This window comes from Aotus nancymaae, unplaced genomic scaffold (genome assembly GCF_030222135.1).
Source record: "Aotus nancymaae isolate 86718 unplaced genomic scaffold, 86718_ANA_hifiasm-v0.15.2.pri h1tg000041l, whole genome shotgun sequence".
NCBI classification, from domain to species: domain Eukaryota; kingdom Metazoa; phylum Chordata; class Mammalia; order Primates; family Aotidae; genus Aotus; species Aotus nancymaae.
Genome location: NW_026988455.1, coordinates 21,710,461 through 21,725,528, shown reverse-complemented (window position 1 = coordinate 21,725,528; position 15,068 = coordinate 21,710,461). Strand labels below are relative to the sequence as shown.

At 36.3% G+C, this 15,068-nt stretch overlaps 1 protein-coding gene across 3 annotated transcripts in view; it reads right to left on the bottom strand.

The window, feature by feature from the left end:
• The window catches only part of AUH (AU RNA binding methylglutaconyl-CoA hydratase), a 147,323-nt gene that overhangs the window by 101,290 nt on the left and 30,965 nt on the right, over positions 1 to 15,068 (bottom strand). For 2 of the 3 annotated variants that reach the window (XM_012472203.2, XM_021674263.2), the window contains exon 4: positions 5,991 to 6,077. The exons of the other annotated variant lie outside the window; for it this stretch is intronic. In XM_012472203.2, the coding sequence (XP_012327626.1) occupies positions 5,991 to 6,077 (87 nt within the window). The remainder of the gene's footprint in view (positions 1 to 5,990; positions 6,078 to 15,068) is intronic. 3 annotated transcript variants of the gene reach the window in all.

The window sequence follows — 15,068 nt, the reverse complement described above, 5'->3', positions numbered from 1 at the left end:
GACATCTCCTTGCTAACTTATGGATTTAATGTTGTAAATTCCCCTCAAGTACTGTTAGAGCAGATAGCTAGTCAGACACAAGAAGAGCTGGAGAGCGCTCCCCACAAAACACACACACACACACACACACACACACACACACACACACGAATGTCAGGTGACCATATGATGGTCAAGTGGTTAACTCTTTCTCTAAAATAATAATTGGTCACAGCCAGCACCAGAGAAAGGCAGTCTCCTAGCAGATAGAAATATCTGAAACTGGTGATCAGCAGCTTCCCAACAGGGTCTTAGGAGCTGGGCAAGTGCACTTGAGCACACGCACTGAGAGGCAAAATGGCGGAAGACCTCCCTCTAGGAACACTGGACTGCAAAGCAGGAAAGTGTCTCAAGTAGGCACGCGAACAACTTTAGTAAACACACTGCACATGCAGCCCCTCCCCAAGGGCTGGCAGGCCACTGCGCAGGCAGACAGCCCACCCCAAGGGAGGAATCACAGGAGGAGTAACAGAAGACCCCAGAAGAATGCGAACATATAAAACTCCAAGTCAAAAGGTCAAATGGCATGCCTGATCTCTCAAGTCACCTACTTGACCCTTGTGCAAGTTCCTCTCGTTCCTGCTCTAAAGTCCTTTAATAAACTTTCACTCCTGCTCTAAAACTTGCCTCGGTCTCTCCTCTCGCCTTAAGTCCCTCAGTCGAATTCTTACTTTTGAGGAAGCAAGAACTGAGGTTGCTACAGACCTGTACAGATTGAGTGATGTGAACATACTTTGGTGCTGCACAACACGGATACATCACAGCTAAGTACCACTTTAATCAAATCTCATATATTTGGACAGATGGTAATTTTACAAACATTCAGTTTTAGTATTCTTTTCCATTACAGTTTCTTCTTTGACCAATGAGCTGTTCAGTATTATTTTTAAGTTTACAAATATAAGGTTTTAAAATCTGTATGTATAGGTATCTTGTTTCTAACCAGATTCAGTTTTCTAAAGAAACTAAATTATTTATTCAAATCTGAGTATCTGTCTTTTCTAAAGAAAACAAATAGGGCCTGAGAAGGACTCTGTACTTCTATATTTGAGTCCCTGTGTATGAACTGCAACCTAACTTAATAGGTAGACAAGACAGAAAACCTAACTTAGGAGTATGCCCTTGTAACAGTAGCTGAGTCTTGGCCAATCCCAGCAGTCATACTTCAACCACTCATACACTGCCCAGTGTTCAAACTGCGTTCAAATAAGGTGAATGCTGAGCTATAACCAGTCCAGCAGTTTCTGTACCTCACTTCTAATTTCTGCATACCACATTCCTTTTTTTCATCTGTAAATTTGTTCTGACCACAAGGCATCCCTAGACTCTCTCTGAATGTGCTGTGATTCTCGGGGCTGCCAGATTCACAAATCGTTCATTGCTCTATTAAACTATAAATTTAATTTGGTTGAAGCTTTTCTTTTAACATAACTCCCCCATGGATAGAATATATAGTCTCTATACATCAATTTTCTGAAATTTAACAGATACTTTAGGGTCCTGCACGTGAATCATATTTTTAAACATTTCTTGTGTGCATGAGAATACGTAAGTTGGGGTTAAGAGTCTATTAAACCAAACTTGATAATTATATTGTTCATATCATTGAACAACTTTTATCACCTTTTTTGTCTTTTTGACCTCATGGTAAATTGAGGGAGATGGGTTATTTTGTCAATGATGATAAATTCCCAGTTTACCTGTATCATTTTATTTGTATATCTTAAGACTTTTGTTTTTAGGTGCCTACAAGTTTAGGGGTATGTTTCTTGAAAAATTAAACCTTTTATCACATGCAGCAACTTTCTCTCTAGTAATGCATTTTATCTTGAAATGTATTTTGACCAATATCAATACTGATGTATCTATCTTTCTTTTGGCTAGTAATCTTCTGGTACAAAAAGAGATACACCAGATGTGGCTATAATTAACAATATTCAGCTGATGTCAATTATTTATTCAAATCTGAATATCTGTCTTTAAATAGCAAGTTTAATCAACTGACATTAATAGTGACTACTGGACTTATTTCAACATCTTGCTATTTAATATGTTCTAAGTTTACGCTACTTTTTCTCTTTACATTTTTTTAAGATTGGATGAACTTATCTTTCATTTTTGTTTAGCTTTTTCTTACTACTCCTTCCACCACCTACCTATTCATTTGCAAATTTTATGTTCCATTCTTATCCCCCAGATTTTACCAAGAATACAAAACCCCAAGATACAATATTTTAAACTCCCTATCAAAGCAAAGACCTTAAAATTAAAACCATTATATCTCCAAGCAGCAAAACCAAATGAAAAAGGCATGAGCCAAGCATGCATCAAGTTGTTCAAATTAGAACTGAACTGAAATTTCTTAAACAAATAAAAAGAAGAGAAGAATTAATTCCAAACAACAGGGAAAATGAAGATAGAAGACACATGAGATTCAAAGAAAAATCAGGCCCACTGCCTGTTTTAGTACAACCTGTGAGCTAAGAATGATTTTCACATTTTTAAATGGCTGGAGAAAAAAAATCAAAATAAAAATATTGTTTCATAATGCATAAAAATCAAATGAAATTCAAATTTTGGTATGCATAAATAAAGCAGTATTGAAACAGAGCCACACACATTTGCTGATACATCATCTATGGTTGCTTTCATACTACAAAGTCAGAACTGTATAGCTGCAACAGACCACATGGCCCCACAAAACCTACAATATTTACTATATGGCCTTCAAGATAAAATCTGCCTGTCTGTGATTTTTAACATATTAAATGAATGGATTCTATTAAGATACTTAGTTTCTACATGTCCTTCAAAATCTCAAGGAATCATCACAAAAGATAGTTTAAAAATTTTAAGTCTACTGTAACATTATAATAAAAAGTATCATTAATAAATATCAAGGGAGCTCACAAGAAAAAATGGAGATAAGAACTAGCCCAGAAAAGAAAAGCTACAGCTATGATCACATAAAAGAAAATGCTACTGCAAAGACAGAAAGAGTTCCAGAAAATTCCCAATTTCAGAATCCATTAAACAGAAAGACACTCTGGAACAAATATCAAGGTAATTTTAACAATGAAACCAATCTTAGCCACCCCCTTCCATATATATAAACTTACAGGCAGCATCAACTTATACTTCTAAGATCAAGCTCTCTGACCAAGTTCTAAACAATGTTCCTATGCTCTGTGTCAAAAGGTACATAAACATGAGGCTGAAGCTGGGGAGAAAAACAGGGCCTAAGACAATACTAGCACAGAATGAGAACAGGCAGAATAGGTAGCTAAGCCAAAAGCCATTATAGAAATCAAAACACGTATTTTTAAAATTTTAATTCTAAGAAAGTGAGAAAACAATGACAAAACCACACAAGATGCAAAAAGGTGCTAAATGGTCAAATTCTACAGTTCTTTCAAGTAATATGATTTGTTCTGTATATAGCACAGAAAAACATGGAAAGCTTTTCGCCTCATTCTATGAAGGCAAATAACCTTGACACCAAACCAAAAAAAAAAAAAAAACCACACAAAACACAAAACAAAATTAAGAACTCAATCTCCTTTATGATACCACCCCTAACCACAATGACCAGGTAGGGCTTATTCTAGTAATGTATGGCCAGTGCAACATTAGTAAACCTATTAATACAACTCAGTATAATAAAGGCTAAATAAGGCAAACGCTAACATATATCAATTATAATCCTGACACATATTTTAAAAGCATTTGACAAACTTTTAACATTTATTCTTGATTAAAAAACAGAAGCAATCTCCTAACACGTTGAAATAGAAGAGAACTGCCTGAATATCATAATTACTGGCAAATATTAAAGGCACCCACCAAAGTCAAAGAAAGATAAGGATGATCATGCTCACCTTAACAAATGAATATTCTATGAGGGCCTGAGCCAATATGAAAACATATGAATATGTAAGGTTAAAATGTTGCAGGGGAGATAAAAATTATATTAGTCGTAGGTAATTATCTATAGATATTATACTTTTCAACTGAAAGCACAAGAAAATGAACAATAATTACCACAAATAATTATAAATTTGACAGGATATGAAATAAGCACATAAAAGTTAATAACTTTTGGCCAGGCACAGTGGCTCACACCTGTAATCCCAGCACTTCGGAAGGCCGAGGTGGGCAGATCATGAGACCAAGAAATCAAGACCATTCTGGCTAACGTGGTGAAGCCCCAACTCTAATAAAAATACAAAACTTAGCTGGGTGTGGTGGTATGCACCTGTAGTCCCAGCTACTCAGGAGGCTGAGGCAGGAGAATCACTTGAACCCAGGACACGGATGCTGCAGTGTCACGCCACTGCACTCCAGCCTGGCAAAAGAGTAAGACTCCTCAAAAAGAAAGTTAATAACTTTCCTACAGACTATAATAACAAGACTGCAACAGAAACAAGGAGAAGCTCTCATTCAAAGGAATAAATGCTATAAATAGCTAGGAATATATTTCAGGGGAAAAAAAAGATATAAGACCAAGACCAATGTGCAGAAAAGTACAAAATTTCCTTGAAAGACATTAAAAAAACAATGAGCCTCAAAAATAAAAGCCAAGCACACCATGGATAGATTTACTACCATAAAAATGTCAAAATTGTATTAAAAAAATTAATAAAATTTCAATCACAACTGCAATTTAGATATATTTAGACATTTTTTCCCCTTTGCCTTAAAACATAATTCTAAATTCATTTAGAAAAACTGATGTGTGAGACTCAACAGAGAAAACCTTCAAGGAAAAAGAATAATACAGAGAATCTAGCATCATCCAAATATTAAAAGTTTTAAATTTAAAGATACTGGAATCAAATTAAGCACATTAGAGGAATGTCTGTAACATTTAAAACAAAGAATATAAAAATGTCTTTTAAATAAACAAGTAGTTATTAAATAATTCTATAAAAGGAGGATGAAGGACGTGAAAAGGCAATTTACAAATGAAGAAAAGGCTGAGCAATGTGGCTCACACATGTAATCCCAGCATTGTGGGAAGGCAGGAGGATCACTTGAGGCAGGAGTTCAAGATCAGCCAGGGCAACATGGTGAGACCCCCCATCTCTACAAGAAAATTAAAAATCAGCCAGGCCTGGTGGTGCACACCTGTAGTCCTAACTACTTAGGAGGCTGAGGCAGGAGGATCTCTTGAGCCCAGGAGTTGGAGGCTACAGTGAGCTATTATCATGCCACTGCATTCCAGCCTGGGTGATAAAGTGAGACCTGGCTCTAGAAAAAATCAGAAATAGCAACATGAAATGCTGGCAGGAATATGAGGAAACAGATACTGTCTTTAACTGATGGGAATATAAATTATCTTTTTTCAGAATGTAATTTTGTAGAATTTATTAATATTAAAATATAAAATTAACAAATGATTACTGGAACAGTGATTCCCTGTTTAGGAATCTACGTTTATGTACAAAGGTATTCACTACCTTATTATAAATAATATAAACAGAGGAAAAAAACTAAGTGCTCATTAATGAAGAAATAACTTAAAAATTAGGGTAAGACTGGATTAATATACAACAGTAAATTAAAAATAAAAATAAAATGATAGTTACCGTAATTCTAAAAAAGTATGATCCTATATACATATAAAACAAAGGAATCTCTAACCTATGTTTGCACATATAGTTAATAAATATAGATACTGTAAGTCACAGGCTTATGCCAAATTATTGTCTAATAAATACCTTCATATGCTATCATATATAAAAGACATTTGTAATTATTAAATATTTTACATAACTTTTGAAATTAAATATGCTAAGTGCCATTTTAAAATGAACAGCTATAGGTAATTATTAGATAATTATATAAATATTTAACAAACACTTACATATATACATATAATGTGTAACTTTTTAAACCTGACTTTTAAAATCACCTTCAGCATGCTGAAAGAAGAATTTAATAGTGCTTACCAATATCATTAATCACTGCTCTTATTTTGGAGACAAAAGGACCAACTTCACTGGAACTCATTTTGGCTCTTTCCTTAAGGTCAGCACCTGCAAAGTATTTTATTTACAAATATAATCTAGTTATAAACAAAATTTTAAGGCAAAGAACTGAAAATTTACTTAAGATTAATATATAACTTCAAGATCAACCTAATTCATCTTTTAATAGAATGACATTACTTAAGTTTTCCTTCCCAAAGGCCATATCAACAAGAATAAAGTATTTGTCTATTTATATGTCTACCATGTGCTTAAAGCAGTGCTTCTCCAGCTTTCTGGTCTCAGACCCCTTCACGTTCTTCAAGGAAGACACTATGGTTGGCATCTACTGATCTACAGTTACTCTATTAGAAATCAAAACTAAGAAATTGTTTCAATGTTTATTCATTTTAAAATACAAATGAACCCATTAATGTTAACATAAATAACAACAAATTGGTGAGACAACCTTGCTTCTTGCAAAACTCTGTCAGTTTATCTACCACTGTTTCTGCAGTGTATTAGCACAAATGCCAACCCAGCAAAAAGGGCAGATCACACTTTGGTCAGTCCCTTTGACTTCATGGATGCCTGCCTTGGGGACTGTCAACCACATGGGAGAAGTGTCGATTTAAAGTATTAACAAACTGACAATTTCGTAATTATGACTACCACAGAATTGTAACAGAGAAAAATAAACACATGGAATTCCTTAAGGGATCATTAACTCTGAGATTAAAGATAAGATGGGTCCCCAATTAAACAAACAGACAAACAACAAAGTAAAATTCCAGTATAGAAGGCATACACTTAGCTATTTACCCCATTAGTCTATTATAAATCAATCATGATGATATATAGTATCGTAAGTAAGGGCTGGTGCAGGGGCATTCTGATGTCACACACTTTCACGGGGAGTGAGAACCAGAGTTGACAAAGCACATATCCTAGCATCCATCAGTCTTAGATATGTATATCCTAGAAAGTCTCTCACATACACAAGAAAATACGTATAATTACATTCAAGGGAGCATATAAAGATTGGCAAAAAAAATGGATATAACCTAAATATCCATCCACAGGATATGTGGAGAATTAATAAAACAAGGACATAATTATAAACAGAATGTTACCTGGGTAGCATGAATATGAAAGAATTACAGTAAATACAAATAAATGTAATGAATAATATTAGTGAAAAAGCATAATTACAAAAAGATACACAGCATGATGAACATAAATATTTAAAACAATAATGCTGTTCAGGGATATAAAGCACACGGAAATTATAAATTCAGTCGGTGATTATGGGGGCTGGGGTGTGACAGGCAATGAGTGCACAGAGGACTTCAGTTTTGTTTGTAATACTCTATTGCTCAGGTTGGGTGGTGGGTGCTAAACATGTGAGTCTTTAAGTGTTCTGGAATGCCTGATATGTGTCTTCACAGTTAAATTTTCCATGAAGTAACAAAGAAAAATGCTGGCAAAACCCAAAACAAGTAAATGTTTTAACTTGGTGCCAAACTCTTCTTTAAGGCCCAGTATTTCTCAGTTCTATTACTTCTTAAATTAAAATCTTTTACATTTATGACCACTCATCTCAAGTGGGCCATTCTGCTGCCCAGCAATCCTACTGTATTTCCTGAGTTCGACCACTTCACAACTTCTCTCTCAACAAATCTCAAAACCTCCTATCAATCCTACCAAAAGCCAGAAAAGAAATTCTACTACTACCTACCACCAAAGCTATCCACCCAGGACTTGAATGCATACATTCTGCCCTGACTTCTGTTACTATGAATGGACTAACTCATTGAGAGTGACAGGAGACAGACAAATTCCTAGGCAGAAAGGAATGGGTTCCCAGTGAAACTCAAACTTCAAGCCAAAGACAGTTTAAAGCCTAAAAACTGAGCTGCTGGTTGCAGAGAGTCCACAAACAGAGAGAGAACTTCTATTCCCATATTACCCCCACTCTCTTGATTGGTTCCTTCAGGATGATGCCTTTTAACCAATCAAACAGTGCTTTTTCCAGGCCCACCCAGGGACCAATCAGCACACACTCCCCCATTCTAACCCATAAAAACCCCCAGACTCAGCCTCACAGGCAATTACCCACTTTGGGTCCCCTCTCACAGTTGAGAGCTTTCTTTCTGTCACTCAATAAAATTTTTCTCTGCCTTACTCACTCTCTGGTGTCCACACCTCATTCCTATTGGTCACAGGACAAGAACCTGGAACTCACGAAGCTGTGGGTGACAGGAATGAAAGGACTGTGACACACCCCTGGCCGGCTCGCTGAGCTGCGGGCAACGAGAATAAAAGAGCTGTACCATGCTCCTCCTAGCCAAACTATGGGAGAAAGAGAGCTGGAACACATTCCCATTCACTGAACTATGGGAGTGAAGAGCTGCAACATTTCTGGGGGCCCAGACCTCAGGACTCCCCGTGCAAGAGTTGTAACACCCCTTGGGACTCCATGACTGCTGGCATCTCTGAGTGTTTGGGCGACACCACATTCTCCTTGTCTAGACACCAGCACCCAACACAGAAGCCATTTGTGGCATGCCCAGTTCAGTCTCAAGCTGAGTGTGGAGTCGGAGCAGGCACAGGATTCAAGTGGGTGTAAGCCAAGCACAACCTGCCAGGCCAAGTGGGCGGGGCAAGCCTAGGGACCCAAGTGAGGCCTGGACAGAGAGGTGGCAGTAGCAGCAGAGATTTCTGGCTGACAAAGTGGCACCAAAGGAATCCTGTAACATCATGAGGGAGGCCAATCCATCCCCTTGTGCACCAGATTCAACCCCTTCTAATCTCCTTGGGGACATCACTCAACTCCAGCACTTAAACTCTCTCCTTGGCTGGCACCAATATTAGCCCTCCTTAGAGGTTCGTTCCCATCAGAATACAGCAATGCTGTAATACTGACATCTTAAAAAAAACTCACATAGACTTCCACTGTTAGCTATAATGGAACAGGTTATCATCAGACCAATTCTTCCATGAAACACTGGAGAAAATATGTAAGACAGCTGTTTGAGCAACTAAGGCAGCCAGAATGTAAGTCTGGAAAGCCAGAGGAGGGAAACTATGGTAAGCCTCTGCTTTCCCCTCAAAACATACACTGAGTTATAAACTGGTTGGGGAAAGAGAGTATAAGAGCCGTAGCAGGAAACAGCAGCTCAGAAATCTCTGTAATCTCCTGGAACTGGGGAGACAAACACTGGCAGTGAAGACTACTGGCTCAGCCAGAACTTTGAAGCCAAGATCCTGGAGAAGAAGGAACTACAAACGAGAGAGCCCGCTAAAGGGACTCACCAAATTAATGAAATAAAGGTGAAAATCATATACATTTTCATTAGTTGCAGAAAAAGAATTTGATAAAATTCAATATCCATTCCTTAACATCTTCACTGAGGAATAATTTACATAAAATAGAGTTCAGTCACTGTAAGTATGGAATTCAATGATTTTTACTAAATTTATAGAGTTGTACAATCATCACCTCAATCCAATTTTGGAACACTTCCATTATCACAAAAAAAATCTCTCACACCCATATGAAGTCGCTCCCTGTTCCCACCCCAGCACCATGTAACCACTAATCTATGTTCCTAAAACTTGGGCTTTTCTGGACATTTCCTATAAATAAGTTCATACCATATGTGGTCTTTTCTGTTTTCTTTCATATGGCATGGTTTTCAGGTTCATGCATGTTATAAGCAGTAAGTCTTCCAGTGTATGAACATACAAATGTTTTGCTTATCCCTTCACCAGATGACAGATATTCATATCATTCCTACTTTTGGGCTACTATGACTAATGCTGATATGGACATTCACTTACAAGTTTTTGTATGGACAGATGTTTTCATTTTTCTTGGATAAACACAAAGAAGTAGAATTGCTAGGTCATATAGTACAGTTTCGTTTAACTTGGAGAAAAGAAAAAAAATCCTGCCAAGCTGTTTTCCTGGGTTGGCTGCACCATTTCACATTCCTACCAGCAATGTATGAGGGTCTCTGTTTTCCTTGTCATGAACAATTGTCTGACTTTTTTATTATGCCTATTCTAGTGAGAATGAAGTGGTGTCTACAAGGATTTTAATTTGCATTTCCCTAATACTAATGAGGTTAAACACTTTTCATGTGCTTATTGGCCATTCAAACAGCTGCTCTAGTGAAATGTCTGGTCAAATCTTGCTCATTTTTTTAAACTACGTAATTTGTTTTCTCCTTACTGAATTCTAAGAGTTATATCTTAGATACAAGCCCTTTCTAAAATATAAGATTTATAAATATTTTGCCTTTCACTTTCTTGGTGATTTTTGAAGCACAAATTTTAATTTTGATTAGAATTAATCAAAAGTATCAATTTTTTTCTTTTATCACTTGTGCTTTTCCTGTAATAAAAATGAACACTAATTCTTGATTAAATTATTTTAGCAAACTAGGAAGAAAAGCTAATTTTTATAATAAAAAGTAATTGTAAAGTACCTATAGCTAACATAATGGTCAATTACTAAAAGCTTCCTCCCAGGGACCAAGAAAGAGACAAGGGTGTTCCCTAACACTTTTAAACGCTGTAGTAGATGTACTAGTGAGTGTGATATGACCAATTTAAAACATAAGGATTGAAAGGTATAATAATAAAACTGTCATTATTAGCAGATGACTTAACTGTATTTGAAGAATAGCCTAAAGAATTTTCAAACCATGAAAATAAGTAAATTTAGTAAAGTTGCTGGATATAAGCTCAATATACAAAAATCAACTGTATTTCTATATACTAGGCAAAAGAAACTTGAATGTGAAATTTCAAAAAGATATCACTTACAAAACATCCAAAAATCAAGAAGTGAAAGAATAAATCTAACAAGAGGCACATGAGACCTTGACTCAAGTGAAAATCTTACTGAAATAAGGAAGCCCCAAATAAAAGAACACATTATGTTCATGTGTTAGCATAGTCCATACTAAAAGATGTAACCTCTCTCCAAATTAATAGATTAAATGTTATTCCAATAAAAATCCCAATTTCTCTGGAAATTAATAAGATGAAAATGCAAAGTCCCAACAACAGTCAAGATACTGTATAAAGTATTGGTGAAGGTGTAAAGCAATGAGAACTCTGACTTAAGACTGCTGGGAGTAAAACTAGTACAATCATTTTGGAAAGCAATTCCACTCAAAATATATACACTCAACAAAAATGTATGACATGTTTACTAAAAAACATGTACAAGCATAGTTAGGGCAGCACTACTAGTAACAGCTAAAACCTGGGAACACCTCAAACAATCAGCAAACAGTAGAACAGACAAATTATGAAATATTTCTACAAGGACAGTACTGCACTACTCCTAGATGAATGGTACGGACTGAATCCTGCAAATATATTCAGTGGAAGAGGTCAGTCTGCATAATTCCAATTACATGAAGTTTGAAAATAGGCAATATTAGTATTTGGTGATAAATGTCAATGTATTTTCAGAGACGGGTAATGATAAGGAAGGGACATGTGGGATCACTGCAGTGTGCTGGGAATGTTCATTTAATTTACATGGTGGATGCACAGTTGACTTAATTTTGTAGAAATTTACAGAATTATATGCTTTTGATATGTGCAATTTTCTGTATGTACACATTATACTTCAATTAAAAATTAAAATTAAAAATACTTCAATTAAAAACTTCAGTTTAAAATTTCCTGATTCTATATGCCCTACCACCTTCAGCTACCAGTTTTTTCCTCTTTTTTATGCCAAACTTTTCAAAAGACCTGCCCTCCCATGCTCTCCTCCTACACTGTCTCCAAGCAAGAGAGACAAAAAGACAGAGGAAAAAACAAACATAACAAACAAGTAATTTACTTAGAAGGGGATACATGTTTTGGAGAAAAAGGTGAAGATAGTACAGAGGGGTATTAAAGGTGATTACAATGTAACAATATTCAATAATGTCACAAATACTAGTCTATTTTGAGAATGCATAATAAGCTTTGTGAATGGCCCATGAGGTTGATCTGAGGAGAGATTATTGTAAAAAGGTATAAGAAGATTCAATAAGATTTCATATGTTCCTTGTATTTCAAATGTTCCTAATAATTTAATACCTGGTTCTCAGTCATTTTAAATGAATTTCATATCTCCTCTGTTACATATTTGCAATAACTTGTATTGCTTTTACATTATCTATTGCAAACTTTTCATCTAAACATATAGTTGGAAATGTATAATACACTGAGTAGACAATGCATGGAACTGATATATTATTTAACAATTTTTGAGAAAACATATTTTAAATATCACCCATTATAATGGTCCTCTCCTAAAATTCCACAGTTTGTTTTCATAAATTCCTTCTTTTAAATATCCTTAAGGATTAATATGTATTAATTTTCAATACTTATATTTGCAGTAGACTACTCCAGTGAACTTTAGGTAAGTTATGGGAAAACATACTATTCTCTGCTATGCACTACATGATATCTAGCTTCCTTGGCCCCCACTAACTATGTCAATAAAGCTCCTCAACAGCCAAAAATGTCCCTAAAATTCCAAAACGCTTCACAGTGAGTGTTAACCTCCCACTTGAGAGCTAATGCTTTAAGCCACTGATCTTCAACCTTTTCATTCCTATTACTGCTAAAAGAATTTTGAAAGTATGTGCTCCTTTGAACATTTTTATGCTGACATTTAAAATTTTTCATCATAAGTTTAAGTAGTTTCAAAGATTTCAGTGCACTGTGAACACTGGCATTTTTAAACAAAATTCATATGTCATTTTCAATGAATTCAGTGGAATCTACATTATCAGTGGTTTGGTTCTTAAAATTATCCACATTTAAAACAAACAGGCCAGGCACAGTGGCTCACACCTGTAATTCCAGCACTTTTGGAGGCTGAGGCAGTTGAATCACTTGAGGTCAGGAGTTCAAGAGCAGGCTGGCCAAAATGGCAAAACCCCATCTCTACTAAAATATAAAAATTAACCAGGAGTGGTGGTGGGCACCTGTGATTTCAGCTACTTGAGAGGCTGAGGCAAGAGAATCACTTGAATCCAGGAGGTAGAGGTTGCAGTGAGCCGAAATCACACCACTGCACTCCAGCCTGGGCAACAGAGCAAGACTGTCTCAAAAAATAAATAAGTAAATATATAAAACATACAAACAAACCTATCCTTAAAAATTGTAAACTGAAGAATGAGGAAGTTCATAAATTTGGAAAAGAGAGTTTTATTTCTCATAAAAGGTTGCAGCTTGTAGGGTTGCCATACTGACAGGCTGGGGAGCTCAGCCTCTGGCCAGAAGCCAGAAACAAACACTTCAAGGGAAAGGCACAGGGAATGGGAATTTATGCAGAGTGAGGTGGCTGAATAAAAAAGATAAGAGTCATGAATATTATAAAAAGAGAAATGCACATGCACAATTGAGCTTCATGCCCTTTCATGGGTCACATGTACAAAAATGGGGGCATGAGCATGGCCTGAGGGCAAAGTTTTTAGCCCTCTGATGTCAAAGATGAAGCAGAGGACACAAAAACCCTCACTGTGCATCCTTCATAGATTTCCCAGAACCACTCTGCGGTTCTTGCTCTCTTCTCAGGAAGGTATGCTGGTGAGCTTAACTCAGTTCTACGAAGGGAGAGGGCAGCACCAGGCAGTTGGTTGATACCAGCAGTGGAACAAGTCTTTCCAAAGGGCTAGTTTGTTTAACCCTTAGGAAAGAAAGCCTAATGGCAGTTATCCAGGAAGGTGATATTACAAGAGATGTTCAAAGAATAAGGAGATCCCATCACGTCATGGCTGAGACCTCAGGTTTTCCTTGGCCAAAAGGGGGTTACAGTTGTCCAAGTCAGTTGTCTTAGGATTTCATTTTTATTTCTCAATATAAAAAATGTGACGTCATCTCCTTTCTTCTCCATTTTCCTTCAATTTTTTTCCTGATATAAAGGTATTTGTGCTTTAACATATTTTACTGGTCATTCTGTCACAATTCTTTGCAACAAAATATGTACGTAAACTAAATTAATTTTTATTCAATTTCCTATACTATAAAGTGCCAAGTTCAAAAGTTTTCTTCTGGATTGAATTTTCATTGCAAGTATTATTAGCACAGAACAAACTAAAGCAAAACTATATTTCAAATCTGATAACTATTAAATACTAAATATAAACTTTTATTAGAAACATATCACAATGAGATAGATAGGACTATTTCCCTCCTCTCATTATTTCATATATCCATGAGTGAAATTATTTACTACTCGAGTGAGGCAGGATTTACTATCAATATTACTCACGCTGAGAAAATCTTTTCACAAGGAAGATGTTTACTACAGCAATGTCATTCTTTTAGCACTCTGGTGAAAAATCACATCCTAATCAAGAAATATCCAACAATTCCCCAACAACTCTAGTAAACTGTCTTCAAACTATGCTGAAAGCAAAGAACCAGAAACAGCCAGAATAAGAATCCCAGTTGAAATTCCCAGTTGAAATTCTCAACATTAGTATTTTAAAGGCCTCTTTTTTGGCAAGTCATAGGCTTTTTTCCCGTCCCTGGAGCAACAGAGCAAAGATCAGGAATTACTTTCTGTTGCAGAAGAGGCAACTATGACAGAGAAAGAGAACTGGAACCTCCAGTTCAGCCTGAAAAGTTTTATGACAGGGAACACATGTAAGTTATCTATTAGACAGAGCCTTTAAACCCATCTGTGCACCTCCTGAAGGCCTAGAAACATCCCGGCCCCAGCCAGGGAATCTCTGTTGTTAAGTTGCATTCATCAGAAGTCAGTTGCCAGGTCATATGGAATGCAAAGTGGCTCCACATCCATACACTGTCTCCAGTACATGGCATTGTCATACTTGCTGTGATGACTCACTTTATGTGTCTATTTGTCTGGGCCACAGGGTGCCCAGATAAAATACAGTTTCTTGGTGTGTCTGTGATGGTACTTCTGGATGACTAGCATTTTGAATTCATGAATTGGAAACCAGCAGCCCTCCCAATGTGCATAGCCATCATCCAATCCCCCGAGGGCCTGAATAGAACAAAAGGTGA